General features: G+C 43.7%; 1 protein-coding gene across 1 annotated transcript in view; it reads right to left on the bottom strand.

Moving 5' to 3' along the window:
- The window catches only part of LOC309568956 (cell adhesion molecule CEACAM3-like), a gene marked incomplete at both ends in the record, with an annotated part of 114,722 nt that overhangs the window by 46,585 nt on the left and 47,595 nt on the right, over positions 1–20,542 (bottom strand). Inside the window, one exon of the mRNA XM_082274721.1 lies at positions 11,803–12,087. Coding sequence (XP_082130847.1) covers positions 11,803–12,087 — 285 coding nt within the window. The remainder of the gene's footprint in view (positions 1–11,802; positions 12,088–20,542) is intronic.

The following is a 20,542-nucleotide window of genomic DNA, read 5'->3' as shown; positions in this document are numbered from 1 at the left end:
TACAAACAATAGTAATTGGGGCCTAGTGTGGTTGTGTACGTGCGAGATACATACACTTTTTTTGATCATATTTCCTATTCCGCTATTCAATAAAAACCTTTGAGGATCAATTGAATTGCGGGATAGTCTGTGTCGGTACGTGTGAGAGAGATCCACCTTTCCAAGTTGTTGGGGTTCATCTCATACTTCTGAAGGTTTGAGGGTGCTGCCTGTTCCATACTCCCCCTACTCCTCATCTAGCCTTTTAGGGGTACAAACAATAGTAATTGGGGCCTAGTGTGGTTGTGTACGTGCGAGATACATACACTTTTTTTGATCATATTTCCTATTCCGCTATTCAATAAAAACCTTTGAGGATCAATTGAATTGCGGGATAGTCTGTGTCGGTACGTGTGAGAGAGATCCACCTTTCCAAGTTGTTGGGGTTCATCTCATACTTCTGAAGGTTTGAGGGTGCTGCCTGTTCCATACCCCCCCTACTCCTCATCTAGCCTTTTAGGGGTACAAACAATAGTAATTGGGGCCTAGTGTGGTTGTGTACGTGTGATATACATACACTTTTTTGGGATCATATTTTCTATTCCGCTATTTAATCAAAAACCTTTGGGGATCAGTTAAATTGGGGGATAGTCTGTGTTGGTACGTGTGAGAGAGATCCACCTTTCCAAGTTGTTGGGGTTCATCTCATACTTCTGAAGGTTTGAGGGTGCTGCCTGTTCCATACTCCCCCTACTCCTAGCCTTTTAGGGGTACAAACAATAGTAATTGGGGCCTAGTGTGGTTGTGTACGTGTGATATACATACACTTTTTTGGGATCATATTTTCTATTCCGCTATTTAATCAAAAACCTCTGGGGATCAGTTAAATTGGGGGATAGTCTGTGTTGGTACGTGTGAGAGAGATCCACCTTTCCAAGTTGTTGGGGTTCATCTCATACTTCTGAAGGTTTGAGGGTGCTGCCTGTTCCATACTCCCCCCTACTCCTAGCCTTTTAGGGGTACAAACAATAGTAATTGGGGCCTAGTGTGGTTGTGTACGTGTGATATACATACACTTTTTTGGGATCATATTTTCTATTCCGCTATTTAATCAAAAACCTTTGGGGATCAGTTAAATTGGGGGATAGTCTGTGTTGGTACGTGTGAGAGAGATCCACCTTTCCAAGTTGTTGGGGTTCATCTCATACTTCTGAAGGTTTGAGGGTGCTGCCTGTTCCATACTCCCCCTACTCCTAGCCTTTTAGGGGTACAAACAATAGTAATTGGGGCCTAGTGTGGTTGTGTACGTGTGATATACATACACTTTTTTGGGATCATATTTTCTATTCCGCTATTTAATCAAAAACCTCTGGGGATCAGTTAAATTGGGGGATAGTCTGTGTTGGTACGTGTGAGAGAGATCCACCTTTCCAAGTTGTTGGGGTTCATCTCATACTTCTGAAGGTTTGAGGGTGCTGCCTGTTCCATACTCCCCCCTACTCCTAGCCTTTTAGGGGTACAAACAATAGTAATTGGGGCCTAGTGTGGTTGTGTACGTGTGATATACATACACTTTTTTGGGATCATATTTTCTATTCCGCTATTTAATCAAAAACCTTTGGGGATCAGTTAAATTGGGGGATAGTCTGTGTTGGTACGTGTGAGAGAGATCCACCTTTCCAAGTTGTTGGGGTTCATCTCATACTTCTGAAGGTTTGAGGGTGCTGCCTGTTCCATACTCCCCCTACTCCTCATCTAGCCTTTTAGGGGTACAAACAATAGTAATTGGGGCCTAGTGTGGTTGTGTACGTGCGAGATACATACACTTTTTTTGATCATATTTCCTATTCCGCTATTCAATAAAAACCTTTGAGGATCAATTGAATTGCGGGATAGTCTGTGTCGGTACGTGTGAGAGAGATCCACCTTTCCAAGTTGTTGGGGTTCATCTCATACTTCTGAAGGTTTGAGGGTGCTGCCTGTTCCATACCCCCCCTACTCCTCATCTAGCCTTTTAGGGGTACAAACAATAGTAATTGGGGCCTAGTGTGGTTGTGTACGTGCGAGATACATACACTTTTTTTGATCATATTTCCTATTCCGCTATTCAATAAAAACCTTTGAGGATCAATTGAATTGCGGGATAGTCTGTGTCGGTACGTGTGAGAGAGATCCACCTTTCCAAGTTGTTGGGGTTCATCTCATACTTCTGAAGGTTTGAGGGTGCTGCCTGTTCCATACTCCCCCTACTCCTCATCTAGCCTTTTAGGGGTACAAACAATAGTAATTGGGGCCTAGTGTGGTTGTGTACGTGCGAGATACATACACTTTTTTTGATCATATTTCCTATTCCGCTATTCAATAAAAACCTTTGAGGATCAATTGAATTGCGGGATAGTCTGTGTCGGTACGTGTGAGAGAGATCCACCTTTCCAAGTTGTTGGGGTTCATCTCATACTTCTGAAGGTTTGAGGGTGCTGCCTGTTCCATACCCCCCCTACTCCTCATCTAGCCTTTTAGGGGTACAAACAATAGTAATTGGGGCCTAGTGTGGTTGTGTACGTGCGAGATACATACACTTTTTTTGATCATATTTCCTATTCCGCTATTCAATAAAAACCTTTGAGGATCAATTGAATTGCGGGATAGTCTGTGTCGGTACGTGTGAGAGAGATCCACCTTTCCAAGTTGTTGGGGTTCATCTCATACTTCTGAAGGTTTGAGGGTGCTGCCTGTTCCATACCCCCCCTACTCCTCATCTAGCCTTTTAGGGGTACAAACAATAGCAATTGGGGCCTAGTGTGGTTGTGTACGTGCGAGATACATACACTTTTTTTGATCATATTTCCTATTCCGCTATTCAATAAAAACCTTTGAGGATCAATTGAATTGCGGGATAGTCTGTGTCGGTACGTGTGAGAGAGATCCACCTTTCCAAGTTGTTGGGGTTCATCTCATACTTCTGAAGGTTTGAGGGTGCTGCCTGTTCCATACCCCCCCTACTCCTCATCTAGCCTTTTAGGGGTACAAACAATAGTAATTGGGGCCTAGTGTGGTTGTGTACGTGCGAGATACATACACTTTTTTTGATCATATTTCCTATTCCGCTATTCAATAAAAACCTTTGAGGATCAATTGAATTGCGGGATAGTCTGTGTCGGTACGTGTGAGAGAGATCCACCTTTCCAAGTTGTTGGGGTTCATCTCATACTTCTGAAGGTTTGAGGGTGCTGCCTGTTCCATACCCCCCCTACTCCTCATCTAGCCTTTTAGGGGTACAAACAATAGTAATTGGGGCCTAGTGTGGTTGTGTACGTGTGATATACATACACTTTTTTGGGATCATATTTTCTATTCCGCTATTTAATCAAAAACCTTTGGGGATCAGTTAAATTGGGGGATAGTCTGTGTTGGTACGTGTGAGAGAGATCCACCTTTCCAAGTTGTTGGGGTTCATCTCATACTTCTGAAGGTTTGAGGGTGCTGCCTGTTCCATACTCCCCCTACTCCTCATCTAGCCTTTTAGGGGTACAAACAATAGTAATTGGGGCCTAGTGTGGTTGTGTACGTGCGAGATACATACACTTTTTTTGATCATATTTCCTATTCCGCTATTCAATAAAAACCTTTGAGGATCAATTGAATTGCGGGATAGTCTGTGTCGGTACGTGTGAGAGAGATCCACCTTTCCAAGTTGTTGGGGTTCATCTCATACTTCTGAAGGTTTGAGGGTGCTGCCTGTTCCATACCCCCCCTACTCCTCATCTAGCCTTTTAGGGGTACAAACAATAGTAATTGGGGCCTAGTGTGGTTGTGTACGTGCGAGATACATACACTTTTTTTGATCATATTTCCTATTCCGCTATTCAATAAAAACCTTTGAGGATCAATTGAATTGCGGGATAGTCTGTGTCGGTACGTGTGAGAGAGATCCACCTTTCCAAGTTGTTGGGGTTCATCTCATACTTCTGAAGGTTTGAGGGTGCTGCCTGTTCCATACCCCCCCTACTCCTCATCTAGCCTTTTAGGGGTACAAACAATAGTAATTGGGGCCTAGTGTGGTTGTGTACGTGCGAGATACATACACTTTTTTTGATCATATTTCCTATTCCGCTATTCAATAAAAACCTTTGAGGATCAATTGAATTGCGGGATAGTCTGTGTCGGTACGTGTGAGAGAGATCCACCTTTCCAAGTTGTTGGGGTTCATCTCATACTTCTGAAGGTTTGAGGGTGCTGCCTGTTCCATACTCCCCCTACTCCTCATCTAGCCTTTTAGGGGTACAAACAATAGTAATTGGGGCCTAGTGTGGTTGTGTACGTGCGAGATACATACACTTTTTTTGATCATATTTCCTATTCCGCTATTCAATAAAAACCTTTGAGGATCAATTGAATTGCGGGATAGTCTGTGTCGGTACGTGTGAGAGAGATCCACCTTTCCAAGTTGTTGGGGTTCATCTCATACTTCTGAAGGTTTGAGGGTGCTGCCTGTTCCATACCCCCCCTACTCCTCATCTAGCCTTTTAGGGGTACAAACAATAGTAATTGGGGCCTAGTGTGGTTGTGTACGTGCGAGATACATACACTTTTTTTGATCATATTTCCTATTCCGCTATTCAATAAAAACCTTTGAGGATCAATTGAATTGCGGGATAGTCTGTGTCGGTACGTGTGAGAGAGATCCACCTTTCCAAGTTGTTGGGGTTCATCTCATACTTCTGAAGGTTTGAGGGTGCTGCCTGTTCCATACTCCCCCTACTCCTCATCTAGCCTTTTAGGGGTACAAACAATAGTAATTGGGGCCTAGTGTGGTTGTGTACGTGTGATATACATACACTTTTTTTGGATCATATTTTCTATTCCGCTATTCAATAAAAACCTTTCTAGGGCAAGATCTTAAATTACAGAAATATGAGGAGACCGTCAAATAAGGGCCGTGGCCTGGGTCGTGGTGCTGCTGGTAGAGCTCCTGTTGCAAGGAGAGGACATGGTCGATCTGTGCCAGCTACACGCACAAGTGAAACACCTTCCTCAAGTGTGAGTAGGCGACAGAACCTGCATCAGTATTTGGTAGGGCATCAAACGCCCCTAGAAGTGATGAGGCCAGAACAAGTTGAGGCGATAGTAGATTGGTTTGCTGCTGACAGTGCCTCCAGTTCCTTCACATTGTCTCCCACCCAGTCTACTGCAGAAAGGTCAGAGTTGGCACCTGCAGCCAATGTCCAACCGTCTTTCACCTCACCCCCTTGCAAATCAGGCCAGCAGTCTGAGCCCCAAGCCATACAGCAGTCTCTTATTCTTTTTGAGGACTCTGTCAGCAGGGTTTCCCAGGGCCATCCACCTAGCCCTGCCCCAGAAGTGGAAGAGATTGAGTGCAGCGATGCCCAACCACTTATTCCTCAAGATGAGTACATGCAAGGATCATCGCAGCACGTCTCCGATGATGACGAAACGCAGGTGCCAACTGCTGCGGCGTTCAGCATTGTGGAGACCGACAAGGAGGGCAGGGGTGAAGACTGGGTGGAAGATGATGTGGAGGACGATGAGGTCCTCGACCCCACATGGAATGAACGTCATGCAGGTGAACTGAGTAGTTTGGAGGAAGAGGCGGTGGTCGCACAGAGCCACCAGCACAGCAGAAGAGGGAGCAGGGTGCAGAAGCGGAGCGGCCGTGCCCTAGACACTACGCCCGCTACTGCCCAACGCAGCAAGGGAACGAGCGCACCAAAGTCAGCTCAAAGGAGTTCTCTAGCGTGGAAGTTCTTTAGAAAATGTGCTGATGACAGGACACGAGTGGTTTGCACCCTGTGCAATCAGAGCTTGAAGCGAGGCATGAACCTTCTCAACCTGAGCACAACCTGCATGATCAGGCATCTAAGTGCAAAGCACGAGCTGCAGTGGAGTACACACCTTCAAAACCAAGAAACGTCTCTGGCTCATCCTGCTTCCTCTTCTGCTGCAGTCTCGGCCGCTCCAGCCACATCTGTAGTGATACCGGCACCTGCCACCCCGCAAACAGACGATCTGTCAGCAACACCACCACCTGGGTCACCAACAACCATCTCCACAATGTCCCGTGGAAGCGTTCAGCTTTCCATCTCCCAAACACTTGAGAGGAAGAGGAAGTACCCCCCTACCCACCCGCGATCCCTGGCCCTGAATGCCAGCATTTCAAAATTATTGGCCTTTGAAATGCTGTCATTCCGTCTGGTGGAGACGCACAGTTTTAAAAACCTTATGTCGGTGGCTGTCCCACAGTACGTCGTGCCCAGCCGCCACTACTTTTCCAGGCAAGCCATCCCTTCCCTGCACAACCAAGTGGGGGAAAAAATCAGGTGTGCACTGCGCAACGCCATCTGTGCCAAGGTCCACCTAACTACGGATACGTGGACCAGTAAGCACGGTCAGGGGCGTTATATCTCCCTAACGGCACACTGGGTAAATGCAGTGGCGGATGGGCCTGAGGCGGATAGCAATTTGGCGCATGTCCTTCCACCACCGAGGATTGCAGGGCGCTTCAGTTTGCCTCCTGTTCCTAACTCCTCCTACTCCGCTTCCTCATCCTCTACCGCCTCCTCATCCGGACAGCGTAACACCTTCACCACCAACTTCAGCACGGCCAGGGGTAAACGACAGCAGGCAGTTTTACAACTTGCCTGTTTGGGGGACAAACCACACACCGCGCAGGAGTTGTGGAGGAGCATGGAACAGCAGACAAATGAGTGGTTGCTGCCAGCGAGCCTCAAGCCCGGCCTGGTGGTGTGCGATAACGGGCGAAATCTCATAGCAGCTCTGGGCCTAGCCGGTTTGACGCACATCCCTTGCCTGGCGCATGTGCTGAATTTGGTGGTGCAGAGGTTCCTTAAAAACTACCCCGATATGTCAGAGCTGCTGCAGAAAGTGCGGGCCGTTTGTGCGCACTTTCGGCGTTCTCACCCTGCTGCTGCTCGCCTGGCAGCGCTGCAGCGTAACTTCGGCCTTCCCGCTCACCGCCTCATATGTGACGTGCCCACAAGGTGGAACTCCACCTTGCACATGCTGGAAAGACTGTGCGAGCAGCAGCAGGCCATAGTGGAGTTTCAGCTGCAGCACGCACGCGTGAGTCGCTCTGCGGAACAGCACCACTTCACCACCAATAACTGGGCCTCCATGCGAGACCTGTGTGCCTTGTTGCGCTGGTTTGAGTACTCCACCAACATGGCCAGTGGCAATGACGCCGTTCTCAGCTTAACTATCCCACTTCTATGCCTCCTTGAAAAAACAATTCGGGCGATGATGGAAGAGGATGTGGCACAGGATGAGGAGGAGGAGGAGGATGAAGAGGTAACATTTCCAAGGCTTTCAGGGCAGTCATTCGCAAGGGGCTCCGAGGGTGGGTTCCTGCACACGCAAACGCCAGGGACGCAATTGTCCAGCAGGGGCACAGTTCTGGAGGATGAGGAGGATGAGGAGGAGGAGGAGCTGGAGGAGGAGATGGAACCATGTTCACAGCAGGGTGGCACCCAGGCCAGCTCATGGCCATCACTGGTGCGTGGCTGGGGGATACAGAGGACACGGACCATACACCTCCCACAGAGGACAGCCTTTCGTTGCCTCTGGGCAGCCTGGCACACATGAGCGATTACATGCTGCAGTGTCTCCACAACGACCGCCGAGTTGCCCACATTCTAACTTGTGCTGATTACTGGGTGGCCACGCTGCTGGATCCCCGTTACAAGGACAACGTACCGTCCTTAATTCACTCACTGGAGCGCGATCGCAAGATGCGCGAGTACAAGCGCACGCTGGTAGACGCCATGCTGCTGGCATTCCCATCTGACAGCGGGGCCACAGTGGAAGCACAAGGCAGAGGAGGAGGAGGAGGAGGTCGCCAACGCAACCAGGGCACCGCCAGCACCTCAGAAGGCAGGGTTAGCATGGCCGAAATGTGGAAAAGCTTTGTCAGCACGCCACAACAAACAGCAGCACCAGCAGCTCAGATGGAACGTCTTAGCAGGAGGCAGCATTTTACCAACATGGTGGAGCAGTATGTGTGCACACGCCTACATGTAGTGAATGACGGGTCTGCCCCCTTCAACTTCTGGGTCTCCAAATTGGGCACATGGCCTGAGCTTGCCCTTTACGCCTTGGAGGTGCTGGCGTGCCCTGCAGCCAGTGTATTATCTGAACGGGTATTTAGCACGGCTGGGGGCGTTATAACAGACAAGCGCAGCCGCCTGTCCAGAGACAATGTGGACAAGCTCACGTTCATTAAAATGAACCAGGCATGGATCCCACGGGACTTTTCCGTACCTTATGCAGAATAGCAATGGATACCGACCTTACCCACCCATTGTTCCATTTTTGCTCTTTCTCACTCTTTTGGGGTGTACCCTCATTTAAAATTTGTGAAAAGAAGCAGTGTTGGCTACCTCGTCCTCCTCCTCAGGGCCAGATTAATGTAGGGTCTATTGGAGCTGCAGCTCCAGGCCCCTACCTTTTATATAGGCCCCGGGTTGGCCATATTCACTGTTACCGCTCTTCTGTCACTTGTAAACACAGAAGTCTGGCTTCTATGCTCGCTTCCCCAGGCAGCACCCTCAGAACCTCCCCACACAGCGTGAAGGCCGGACAAGGAGGGACAGTTGGCGATGCATGGATGTGTTTATGGGCTTCAGAGACAGCATCCCATGTTGAATTAGGCATGCATGGCTGCACCCTTCCTCCTCTGGGTGCATGGCAAGGCACGGCCCTAAGGCCCTTCAAAATCCTCAGCACCAAGCCCATGATGCTGTTAATCCGGCCCTGGTCCTCCTCCACCGCCGCTTCCACCTACACCGCCCATAGGTGTGCGCAGCCTATTGCATTAAGGTGTGCACCCCAAAGTTGAAATACACATGCATGTGTTTGCCAGCAGGGAGAGTAATGTATCGGGGCCATGTACCTGTAGGCAAGGAGAAATAGAGCAGAGCAGGTCCCAGGGAGATCTTTCCCATCTCCTCACTGGCAATGCTATGTGCCCTAGGTGATTAGGGTGTGCCCAGGCACACCCAGCACACCCTGTGCGCACGCCTATGTCACCGCCACATCCACCACCACCTCAACCTCCCTCCTACTCCATATGGGCCTCGTCCTTCAGAGATGAAGAAGAACATTGTTTTATTTTTCTGTTTTTTTTTGTTGTTTTAAGTTATTTCCCTATCCACATTTGTTTGCAGAGCACTTGCCATGCTCTTAATTACGTTTTGCTGCCATTTGCAGCACTCTAGCCCTTTCCTTTGGTGTTTTAGAGCCATTTTAGTGCCTTAAAGTTCGGGTCCCCATTGACTTCAATGGGGTTCGGTGTCCGGGAAAAGTTCGGTAAAAGTCCGGGACACGGACCCGGACTTTTTTTTAAAGTTCGGCCGAACCCGTCGAACACGGACATCTAGGTGTCCGCTCAACCCTATTTATAGGACATCAATTTTAAGTGACGTGATACCTATTTATATATATATATATATTGCACAGGCCACCTATCTCTCTCTTTACCCCACATCAGTGTGAGTTCAGTCTGCACACCAGACTGGTTACAGAGCATTGTGTAGTAACCTCTGACACTTTATTTCACAAATTTTTTGATACACCCCTTACTGGCAGCGCCAATCACTTCCCTTCTTTTCTATACATTTATCATATAACCCTTCTCAGGGCTATATTTTGAAGTGGGCTGCAGCCAAGCTTTAATTTCTTATCCTAAGCACGGATTCCCCCTGGCTTTTTGATTCATAATAAATAATGTAGAAGTGGAAGTCAATGGGGTTGCAATAATAGGAATAGCGTGTCCGTGTCCTCCCTATGGGTCACCCCTAATGGGTTCAAGCTGTGACCCAGAAGGAGAACAGGTAATGGGAACTCTCCCCAAATAAAGGATCTTCGAAAAAGTTACATATCTTGACTAATAAAAGTATTTCATAGAACATATGAAGAACAGCCTAATATAGCATGGCACATAGTCATCCAATTGTTTAAAATAAATGAGGACTCAAATATAGTAGAGAAAGTAAATTGTTTACTTTATGTTTTGCCCTGCACTTTAGGAATGTGTAATTTCTTTAAAATTTTTGACACTGATTTATCATGGGTAGTTGGTCACATTACTTTGCACTAGCACTTTATGATGTAACAACAAATATTTGCTTTTTGGTATTTATTGACATTGCACTAACACTTTAGGATAGCAACCATAATATGTTCTTTGGTAGATAGGAGATAGTTCACCTTACAATCCCTACCTCATTAATCAAGGGTACGTGGATCTGTGCTAACTCAATACACATTTTTTTATTAAATTGATGTGGGATACACCCACAGATGGTTAGCAGCAGCCCTATAATTTTTAATTCCCTTTGGCTTTAACAACCATTTGATAACCTAGGTGCCAGATCCCTCTTTTTTTTTTATAAATGCTCATATTCGATGGCGTCTGGAACTTTGGAGAGGTGTTCTCTTTATGGATGAATCCCGGTTTTCACTGTACAGACAGCATGTATGGCATTATGTGGGTGAGTGGTTTGCTGATGTCAATGTTGTGGATTGAGTGGCTCATGGTGGAGGTGGGGTTATGGTATGGGCAGACGTTTGTTATGGACAACGAACACAGGTACATTTTATTGATGGCATTTTGAATGCACAGAGATCCTGTGACGAGATCCTGAGGCCCATTGTTGTGCCATTCATCCACCTCCATCACCTCATGTTGTAGCATGATAATGCACGGCCCCATGTTACAAGGATCTCTAAAAAGTTCCTAAAAGCTGAAAACATCCCAATTCTTGCATGGCCAGCATAATCACCGGACATGTCACCCATTGAGCATGTTTGGGATGCTCTGGATCGGCGTATACGAAAGCGTGTTCCAGGTCCTGCCAATATCCAGCAACCTCCCACAGTCCTTGAAAAGAAGTGGACCAACATTCCACAGGCCACAATCAACAACCTATGTGAAGGAGATGTGTTGCACTGCGTGAGGCAAATGGTGGTCACACCAGATACTGACTGGTTTTCGCACCAACCCCCCCCCCCCCCCTCAAAACAGGAAAAATGCACATTTTAGAGTGGCCTTTATTGTGTCCAGCCTAAGGCACACCTGTGCAATAATCATGCTGTTTAATCAGCATCTTGGTATGTTACACCTGTGAGGTGGATGGATTATCTCGGCAAAGGAGAAGTGCTCACTAACACAGATTTAGACAGATTTGTGAACTATATTTGAGAGAAATAGGTCTCTTGTGTACATAGAAAAAGTCTTAGATCTTTGAGTTCAGCTCATGAAAAATGGGGGCAAAAACAAAAGTGTTGCTTTTTTAGTTTTGTTCGGTGTATTTACGGCTACTAGGTCAGTAATGTATATTTCTCTGATGAGATATTCTGGTTATTTTTGCTTTCAGTTTAATTTTTCTTTTTTTCTTTCTGTTATGCTATTTTACTTTATTGTTACAATTTTCTCTGTGGTTAAGCAGCATTCCATGATCATTTATGGTCAGAGATGCTATACGAAGATATATATGCCAGGAAAGATGCGCCAGTAGGCCACAACCCAAGCCTTGTTGTGAACTTTTGTAATGCAATGTTTGTACATGCATCTTCATTGTGTTATGTGTCAAAATTGTAATATAAACTATTGAAATTAAATACCAGGATACCACTAGAACCTTAGTCTTCAAGGAGTTAAAACCCGTTGGATACCAGCCAGCATAGTCGGTGTTCGGAAGATACAGAGAGACTTATTAGAAGTGAGATACTTAGCCCCATCTATGTTTTGGGGATATCCTGATTCATTTCCTCAGGGTTAATACTTACGGAAGACTCTAAGATAGACTAGTGAAGGGGCATGGTTCTCTGTAGTAAAAGTGTATTGCCCCTCATCTGTTGATTTCAGATTATCCAGTCTCAGAGTTCCATCGCTATACAGCTGACACCTTCCTTTATACTGGGGAGTATAATCAACAAAGAACTCATAAGTACGGGATACAATTCGGTTATTGTTAAAACTCCAGTGTAACGAAAGCTTATCTGAGATAGACTGATAAAAAAAAATAGTTCTCCCAAGTGTTCCATTTACCACCTGAGTGGTAGATACACCACCTGCAAGAAAAAACACATGATTATTATACTGTACAAATATGGTATGTATATATAATAAAAACAGCAAGCTTAGTCTATGGTCTCGAGATCAGTTCTGATGCCATTTGGCCATTCCTCTAACTGTAAAATCTCAGACAGAGACATAACTAAAAACTACAGTACCTCTGTGGTAAATTAGTTTAAGTGTACTGCCTCCAGCAGTATAGGACAATGCAGTGTAATATCCTCTTCCTCTTATGTGAGATTCTGCATCCTCCCATTCAAGGCACGCATGGAGGTTAGGAAAAGCGAATTATCCTTTTGACTTCCCTAGACACTTCTGTATCAAGTCTGCTGCATCTTATTGTATTGACCCAACATTCTGCATGAAATACAGACATTTGTGGATTCTAAGTGGTTGGTGAGTTTGGCTAGCTGAAAAACACTTTGAATATAGCAGAGACAAAATTGTCTCTGCTATATTCAGGCCAGGCATGGAGGTCTCAAGAAGAGATAGTCACAATTACAACAATTGGAGTTCTAAAAGTAGGGAACCCTTGATATACATATTTCAAGAATTATCATCTATTAGCTATAGGAGCTAAATGTTTTTTTTTACAAGCAATATAAAAACGTGATTAAAGGTGCTGGCGAAATTTATGATGGAGGAGCATAGTTGACTATAAAGTTTTAAAGTTCACTCCAATTGTATGCTTTTTTGCCAGAACAGCTATCTGTGTGAAGATTCCATTGGGATTAACTGAGACGGCACAAATTTCTCCAATGAAATTGAAGAGCTATTTTAATAAAGCTACAATCCAGGAATTATTTGTATTACGTGGTTACATTGGTCCAGATTGGTACAATGTTGGTATGCATATGGACCATAGGGGAATAGTAGTCAGTGCTACTACAATGATAGCCACAATTTTCCTGTGTCATGCTGGGGATTTATGCAAGAAGCTGCCCCACTGCACACTGAGCACATGGTGTCACTCACTCAGCATTCATTCATAGAATGCCTTGTATTTTTTCAAAAAGGTGGAAATTTTGATGTCACCAACCCTCCTCGTAACCTCGTTCAATCAGAGGATGTCTTGTTTTACTGGGGAAAAAAATGGTTTTCTATGTATAAAGGCATAGCCAAGCAAGCAACCCCCTGTTGTCATTGTGCAATGGGGCAGCCACTCACACAGAATCTGAGTGGGACCCAGGAGATTGCAGCCATCACTGTAGTGGCGTCAACTTTTAGAGTGGTTTCCAGTGACCCTAGCTGCCCATCAGGTATGAGATATCCATACGTTTATTGTGCCAAGCTGGACCAAAATACTGTAAGTAAGCAATCAAAATGACTCTTAAAGTGCAGATTTAAATATAATACTCTATATAAAAATATATCTTCACAAATGCATTGTTTTGAATTCAAAGCTAACCTTTCCCAGGCTAGGAGCTTCTTTGAGCTGTCTCTGTGATAAATTGGGTTTAGAGCTCTTGTAGACTATATTCTCCATACCAATATCAATCTGTAGTAAATAGTCCCTTTTTTTAATACAGGGACATTTGACATACATTTACCTTGAATGCAAATACTGCATGTTTCCCATATAATCGCATTGGCTTTATGTAGAAATAAAAAAAATATATATATATCTGCTCCCAAACTAACATCTCCTGAACTCAACATTTCATATATACTAGTTAGGCAGCACTACAAAAAACTTTTAACGAAAACACTATTTATTCAATTGATGCAGTCAACGGATTAAGAATTAAACCTAACTATAATAAAGGTGCATATTTATAGCATGACTAACTGGTTATAGTTCTGTGCAATAAAACTGTTTCTTTTGGGGAGGGATGGTGAGTGTTTTATGGCAATATTTAATATATGGGAAGATAATGGAAGAGGTCAAAGGTTACCTTGTACCCAACACTACTGTTTAGATTTAGGGGGCAATCCTTGCCTTAACAAATTTCTCTGAATAAATGAACCTAACTAACAATTGTAATTTCTGTTAACTAATAATGTACTGTTGTAGTGGGGTAGAAATACTCCTGCTAAAATATGTATATTCAGCAATCTCCTTATAAAGGTGAATGGTCACACATAGGTGGTAATAAACATCTCCATTTTTCCACCATAGGACAAGTTGTGTTGTCTGAATTCCACAAAAGTTTGCAGGAGACAGTGGGCAATTAACATCATCTTTTGGCTATGAACAGAATGGACAGATGTGGGGGACAAAACAGACAATGGCCATGGTAAGCCTATTTGCCTCATTAAGAAAGTGAGCAGAAGACATCTCCAAGTGCAGAAATAAAATACTTTAATTTCCAAAAGATAAAAATGCACTTACTGGCATCAAATAACAACAGGGCTCATCATGGAGTGTGACAGGGAATCCAATAGCAGGTGGTCCCAGGGATGGTCCAGTGTGCAGCTCAATGGTGAAAGACCCAGCCGACCAGCAGAGGGGGGCCGCAGGAGAGAGGATCAGGAAGGACAGTCGCGCTGCGGGGGCCAGCGTAGAACGCAAGACCCGGATGTGACCTCAATGGGAGGTGCCTAGGGCCAGCGTGGAACACAAGTGCCAGGAAGTGGCGTATGAGGGGCGGGACGCGTTTCAGAGCATCTATTGGCTCCTTCTTCATGCCAAATTCTGTTTGCTTTGCTGTTTGCAAATTTTGTTGGCTTTCTTTGTACCAGAGCTTGCTTCCCTCTTGGAGTTGCTGCCCAAGTGCTGCTGAGACACACGTTTGCCTAATCTGCATCCATCTCATTGCAGACAACTCCTCTGGCCAGAATCTGTTATCCAAAGCGCCCTCCATCTCCATGCCTTATTAGTCTTTCCCCTGCTTACTAAAGCTGGCTATACATAGTTCAAATTTGGCCCTATAGTTCCCCCTCCCGCCTGACATCCTTCAGTTAAAAAAACAAAATGTAATATTGGTAAAAAATATTGCGCTCAAAGCAATGAGCGCAATATTTTTTACCAATATTACACTTGCCACTTTATTCACGTTGATTGTTTGCAGCTCACAGTGTGGAAGTAATTTCACCCATATATTCAATTTTAATTTTCACATTTAAATGTTCACCTTTTTACAATTTTTTCTTGAAACCACAGTGGTTTTCACCTAATAGTGTGTTTATTCATTTTGCGCAGTTCCTTTGGTATACACCAAATTTTTTCTTCAAAAATCAAAATAACCAGGTGGAAAATTGTTGACTGAACTGCGGGTTCATCCCTGTTGTTGATTTTACTTTCTCCTGAGAACTACTGGTGGTGGCTGAGCTGTAAAGCATGGATGGAAGAGTTTTTCCTCTTTTCTCACACTCCATGTCAGTGTATCATCATTGTCTACTAGTCTCATCAACAGACCCACAAATCCCATCTTGACCATAATGCGAACCATATTAAAAAAGGTTTGTTAAGAGCTAATGGGTCTTTTTTAAATGCTTTTACCAAAGGTTTACACATTTTTCCAACTGAATCCAAATGGAAAATGCATGAATCTTGGGTGAATGTTGTGTGAATTTTAGATACAAATACAAAGTATTTATATCTCACTCATCAGCACAACATATAGCAGCTCCACAAAGTATTGGAAGCTACACTTTTCTAGTATGGGTGTGGAGAGTTTCCTAAGAATCATATTGCCCTGTTATAGCTGTGTATTGGGAAATATAGGCTGCCATTGCTCAATACTTTGAGTCATTGAACTGTGTCAAAGAATAGTCAGAACTGCTAATCTGCATAGCTGTTCTAGGTTAGCAATTTATAAAGCATTAAATTCTCTGGATTAGCATAACAGCTAGAAAACCAGCTGTTGTAATCCCTTTGGTTGGGGGGCCCATGGAACCCAGCTTACCTTTTAGAGGTTGAGAAATCCCTCTCTCAGCCCCTAGTCCCCTCTTATGTGTAAGTCATCCTGTGTCCCTTAGGGACACAGGGTGACCAAGGAAATGATGGACAGCTACTTAATAGAAACTGAGAATATGGTTTGGATTACTCAAACGGGACAGTAATATTTGTCAACAATATATCTCAAGGAATATATGAAGACTCTGGGACTCTAGGCCTAGCTGCCTATTGCCAATAAGAGATGGCTTCACACAGTCAGACTCCTAGCAGATGCTAATATCATCAGCTCAACCACCTGTCTTCCACACATTGTTAATTATGCTTATTTACTCACCTATTTTTTACTGTGGGTTCTGTGTTTACACTTATAATAATGTGTATTGTATTTTGTTTTAGCCTTGTTGTCAGCAGTCAGTTCATCCAGGCTGTTTTAAGTGCGCTGAGTTAACTAGCACGTTAATGATAACATTGTCTAGATGGGATTAACCAGGAGTCAGCTGTACCTCGTTATCTAACCATTGTGTGATATTTTGGGTAAATATTTGGGTCATTGTTCATGTAGTGACTGACATACATCTCAAGTGTATAAAAAGTCTGTTTCTTGTTCAACAAAAGGTTGTTGTTTCCAGATCTATACAAACTAAGTTCAGGCTAGTTTTGTATGGGGGCGCTGTAATATCTGATGTCTATGTTCAGACTGGAGGAAGCGGTATTCTGACGGAAGCCCACAAACACAGTGTGGGTCGCGGTTCCGTTACACAAGCATTTTCAACAGGCAAGTTCCCCAATAGAAACCTACATATTGGAGTTGATTTACTAAAATGGGAGAGTGCAGAATCTGGTGCAGCTGTGCATGTAAGTCAATTAGCTTCTAACTTCGGCTTTTTCAATTAAGTTTTGATAAAAACAAAAAACTGGAAGCTGATTGGTTTCTATGCAGTGTGACACACGATATGACACTCTCCAGTTGTAGTAGATCAACCCCATAATGTCAATGAAGGTTTCCTTTAAGGTATAAAGAAAACCCTGGGATAAGGAGCGGGTGCGTGATCCTAAATCCTCAAAGATTTTGAACAAATAAACCACTTGAACCAGGGAGTAAAGAGGGGCACCTGAATTTAGTGGATTAAGGATTATTGCCTGCTTGCCAGACACAGCAAATGAAAAGATGAGATCCTACTTTCCAGATATTGAAGTGGAGAATTTGATTATAGCGCCCAGTCAAATTTCTATTTTATTTTGTGGGAGCCAAATGTAAAAAAAAAAAAAAACAGCAACTGCCATTTTCTAAGCCAGAGGTAGGCAACCTTTGAGAACAACATGAAAATAATAAAAGATCACCAGAGTTTGGTGCCATTTTTTTTTTAAAGAAATTAACTAGCAAGGCCTAACTAAATAATATAGAAAACTTTGAAGAATATAAGAAAAAATGTCTCTGTAAAGATATAAACTTATCCCACAGTGTCAGTAGGGCAGCAGACGTTGTGTGAACAGTGTTAGTAGGGTAGTAGATGGTGTCAGTAGATCAGTGGACACGTCAGTAAGGCAGAGTATGGTGTACAGTGGATATAAAAAGTCTACACATCCCTGTTAAAATGTCAGGTTTCTGTGATGTAAAAAAATGAGACAAAGATAAATCATTTCAGATCTTTTTCCATTTTTAATGTGACCTATAAACTGTACAACTCAATTAAAAAAAAAAAAATGAAATCTTTTAGAGGGGAAAGTAAAATCAGTAAAATAAAAAAACGAAAAAAAAAAAAATGTGGTTGTATCAGTGTGCACACCATCTTATAACAGGGGATGTAGCTGTGTTCAGAATTAGGAAATCCCATTTAAACTCATTAAATAGGAGTCAGTACACACCTGTCATAATTTAAAGTGCCTCTGATTAACCACAAATAAAGTTCAGCTGTTCTAGTAGGTCTATATTTTCTTAGTTGCATCCTACCACAAAAGCCATGGTCCGCAGAGAGCTTTCAAAGCATCAAAGGGATCTCAATATTAAAATGCAACTGTCAGGAGAAGGGCACAAAATAATTTCAAAGGCATTAAATATACCATGGAACACAGTGAAGACAGTCATCATCAAGTGGAGAAAATATGGCACAACAGTGATATTACTAAGAACTGGACATCCCTCCAAAATTGATAAAAAGATGAGAAGAAAACTGGTCAGGGACGCTTCAAAGAGGCCTACAGAAACATTAAAAAAGCTGCAGGAATATCTGGCATCGTGCTACTTAATTGGTGTTTTAATACACTATTCTCCAAATATCCAGGTTTGGTTTCAATTGGAAAAAACTTGATGTTGTCACTTTTGAGCCAATATTTTTAATTTAATGTATATACCTGGATACTATTACGGAATTTATTATTTTGAGTAAGAGATGTCTATTTCCTGTGTCTCGATGGTGTCCGGTTCCGGATGTTGGCACGCAAGTGGTTCATTTCCTGGTTTCCGGAATGTGACCACCGAGCTCTGTCCGTCCGCCCAGCAGCGTATATAATGCGAGTAATAGCCACAGGCCACACCCCCTGATGACGTCAGAATTGTGACGAAACGTGTAGGAGGAGCCTGTGGCACGTCACGCTGCTACCGACGCGGCGGCCATTTTCCTGGTAGGATACCGGGTTGAGGATACTCCAAACTACATGCTTACCTTTTCCAGCCAAAATATGAGTTGCCATTTGATATTTTGATACAAATAAAAGGCATTTGACGGTATTACACTATGGGAGCTGTCTCTTCTCTCTATGTATAATTTTACTAAGAGGAGCGGGTACGACCGATGAGAGAGCCGGTGTGAGACCTTTCATATTGCAGTTCCAGATTTGATTCCCCGCTGACCATGATCCCTGTAATGAGGGTCATGGTGTCTTGGTAAGAGGCCAATTCATTTCCTTTGGTGGTGGCTGTCTTCACACTCGGCTTTGGATTTTGGAAATATTTGCATGTTTGCATTTGGGACTACACAGCATAGTTTTGGTGGAATCTTTTCAATACCATTATTATCAATATTTGGTTGTGCGTGAACACTTCATGGACTGATGGACTGTTTTGTTCACTTTTATTGATAACTTATAGCGCTACACCATTTACCATTGCTTTTTTTTCAGATCTGGTTTCTCTGATTCAGGATCAGGTGTTGGCAGCTGTACTAATTGCTTCTATGTAATTAAGTGTATCATTCTCATTATGCGCAGCAAATCTCTTATATTATAATAAAACCGTGGGAGGTGTCGACAGAGCCGATCAGGCAATGACATTTTATCTGGCTATGCGCAAACAGCAAAAAAAATATTATAAGAAGATATCCAGACATCTTCTGGAACAATGCCTTTGGAATGCATATATCCTGCACAGAGCAAAGAGTGACAAGCCTATTTTTCATTCTGAGTTTATCTGAAAGGTGGCTGAGCGGATTTTTGTCAACCACCAGACGCCATCAGTAGTTGTGAACAACAGATCTGGACATCGTGCTGTTGACGTTGTCAACCCAGAACGCCTGGCTGGCCGTCACTTTGTGGACTATATCCCGCCAACCGTAAAAAAAGGCAGCACCTACCAGGATGTGCATAGTTTGCTGCTCAAAGAGAGATGGCAATGGAAAGAATGTCCGAAAAGAAACCAGGTTCCATTGTCCTGATTGTGACGTCGGACTTTGTGCAGTCCCATGTTTCAAAATGTATCACACTCAGGATGTTTATTGGATTTCCTTTTGTAATTATTTATTACATTATTGAATAAAATTATATTATTTATTAGATTATAATTCATGATTTTGTGTCTCAAACTTTATCACGTCTGGGATGTCTACTAGAGTCTTGTTTGGTCAGGTTTAAGTCAGTAATTACTAAGAATTGTAGGCCTACAATACATAACACCAAATTTCCATGCAAAAAATTGTACCGCTTTTGGTACAAAATTCCTGACATAATCATACCGCCAGGGAGGTTAAAAACCCATGCGTCAGGACGCAGACAGTTAATCAGATTTCCCCAAAGAAATAAGAGTCTGGTAAAAGGAATCTATTGGACAGCAGATTTTTTTTTTTTTATTTCAGCATTTTGTAACAGCCCTGTAAATGCTGAGATTTCCTTGTAGTTCCTTGTAGGTAAGAGGGCTGGGCTGGAAGGGAGCATTTGTCTTTTAGACACATGCCCCCTTCTATTACACTGCAGTGAGAGGACAGCCTCCACTGCAGCATTTTTGGTGGACAGCTTAGACCAATGGTTCTTTACTATTGGTCCAAAGCTCCAAGCTGTCCATTGAGCTCAGTGCCCCTGCCAAGAAATCAGAGGCACTGTGAGCCCCGTATCTCCAGGAACCATAGGTACTAGAAGCCCCAAATTTTGACCAGTGGGGTAGGACTTCAGGTACCTAAATTTGGGGTCTCTGTGACCCCAGGTCACTGAGCTATGACCCTCAAAGCTCAATTTATTTTTATGTTCATGGCAGGCGAGGCTCTGCTTTCCCTGTCACCCCTGACTGCACATCCCTGGTATAGAAAATCCATCCATGACATATAAAAAACCAGTATCTGACTCCTATCAGCTGGGTGCAGCAGGCAGTGACCACACAGAGTCCAAGTTCAACCAATTTTGTA

Source organism: Pelophylax lessonae (genome assembly GCF_965119305.1).
Source record: "Pelophylax lessonae genome assembly, chromosome: 12".
In the NCBI taxonomy this organism is placed as follows: Eukaryota; Metazoa; Chordata; class Amphibia; order Anura; family Ranidae; genus Pelophylax; species Pelophylax lessonae.
This window is presented reverse-complemented; position numbering and strand designations above follow the sequence as displayed.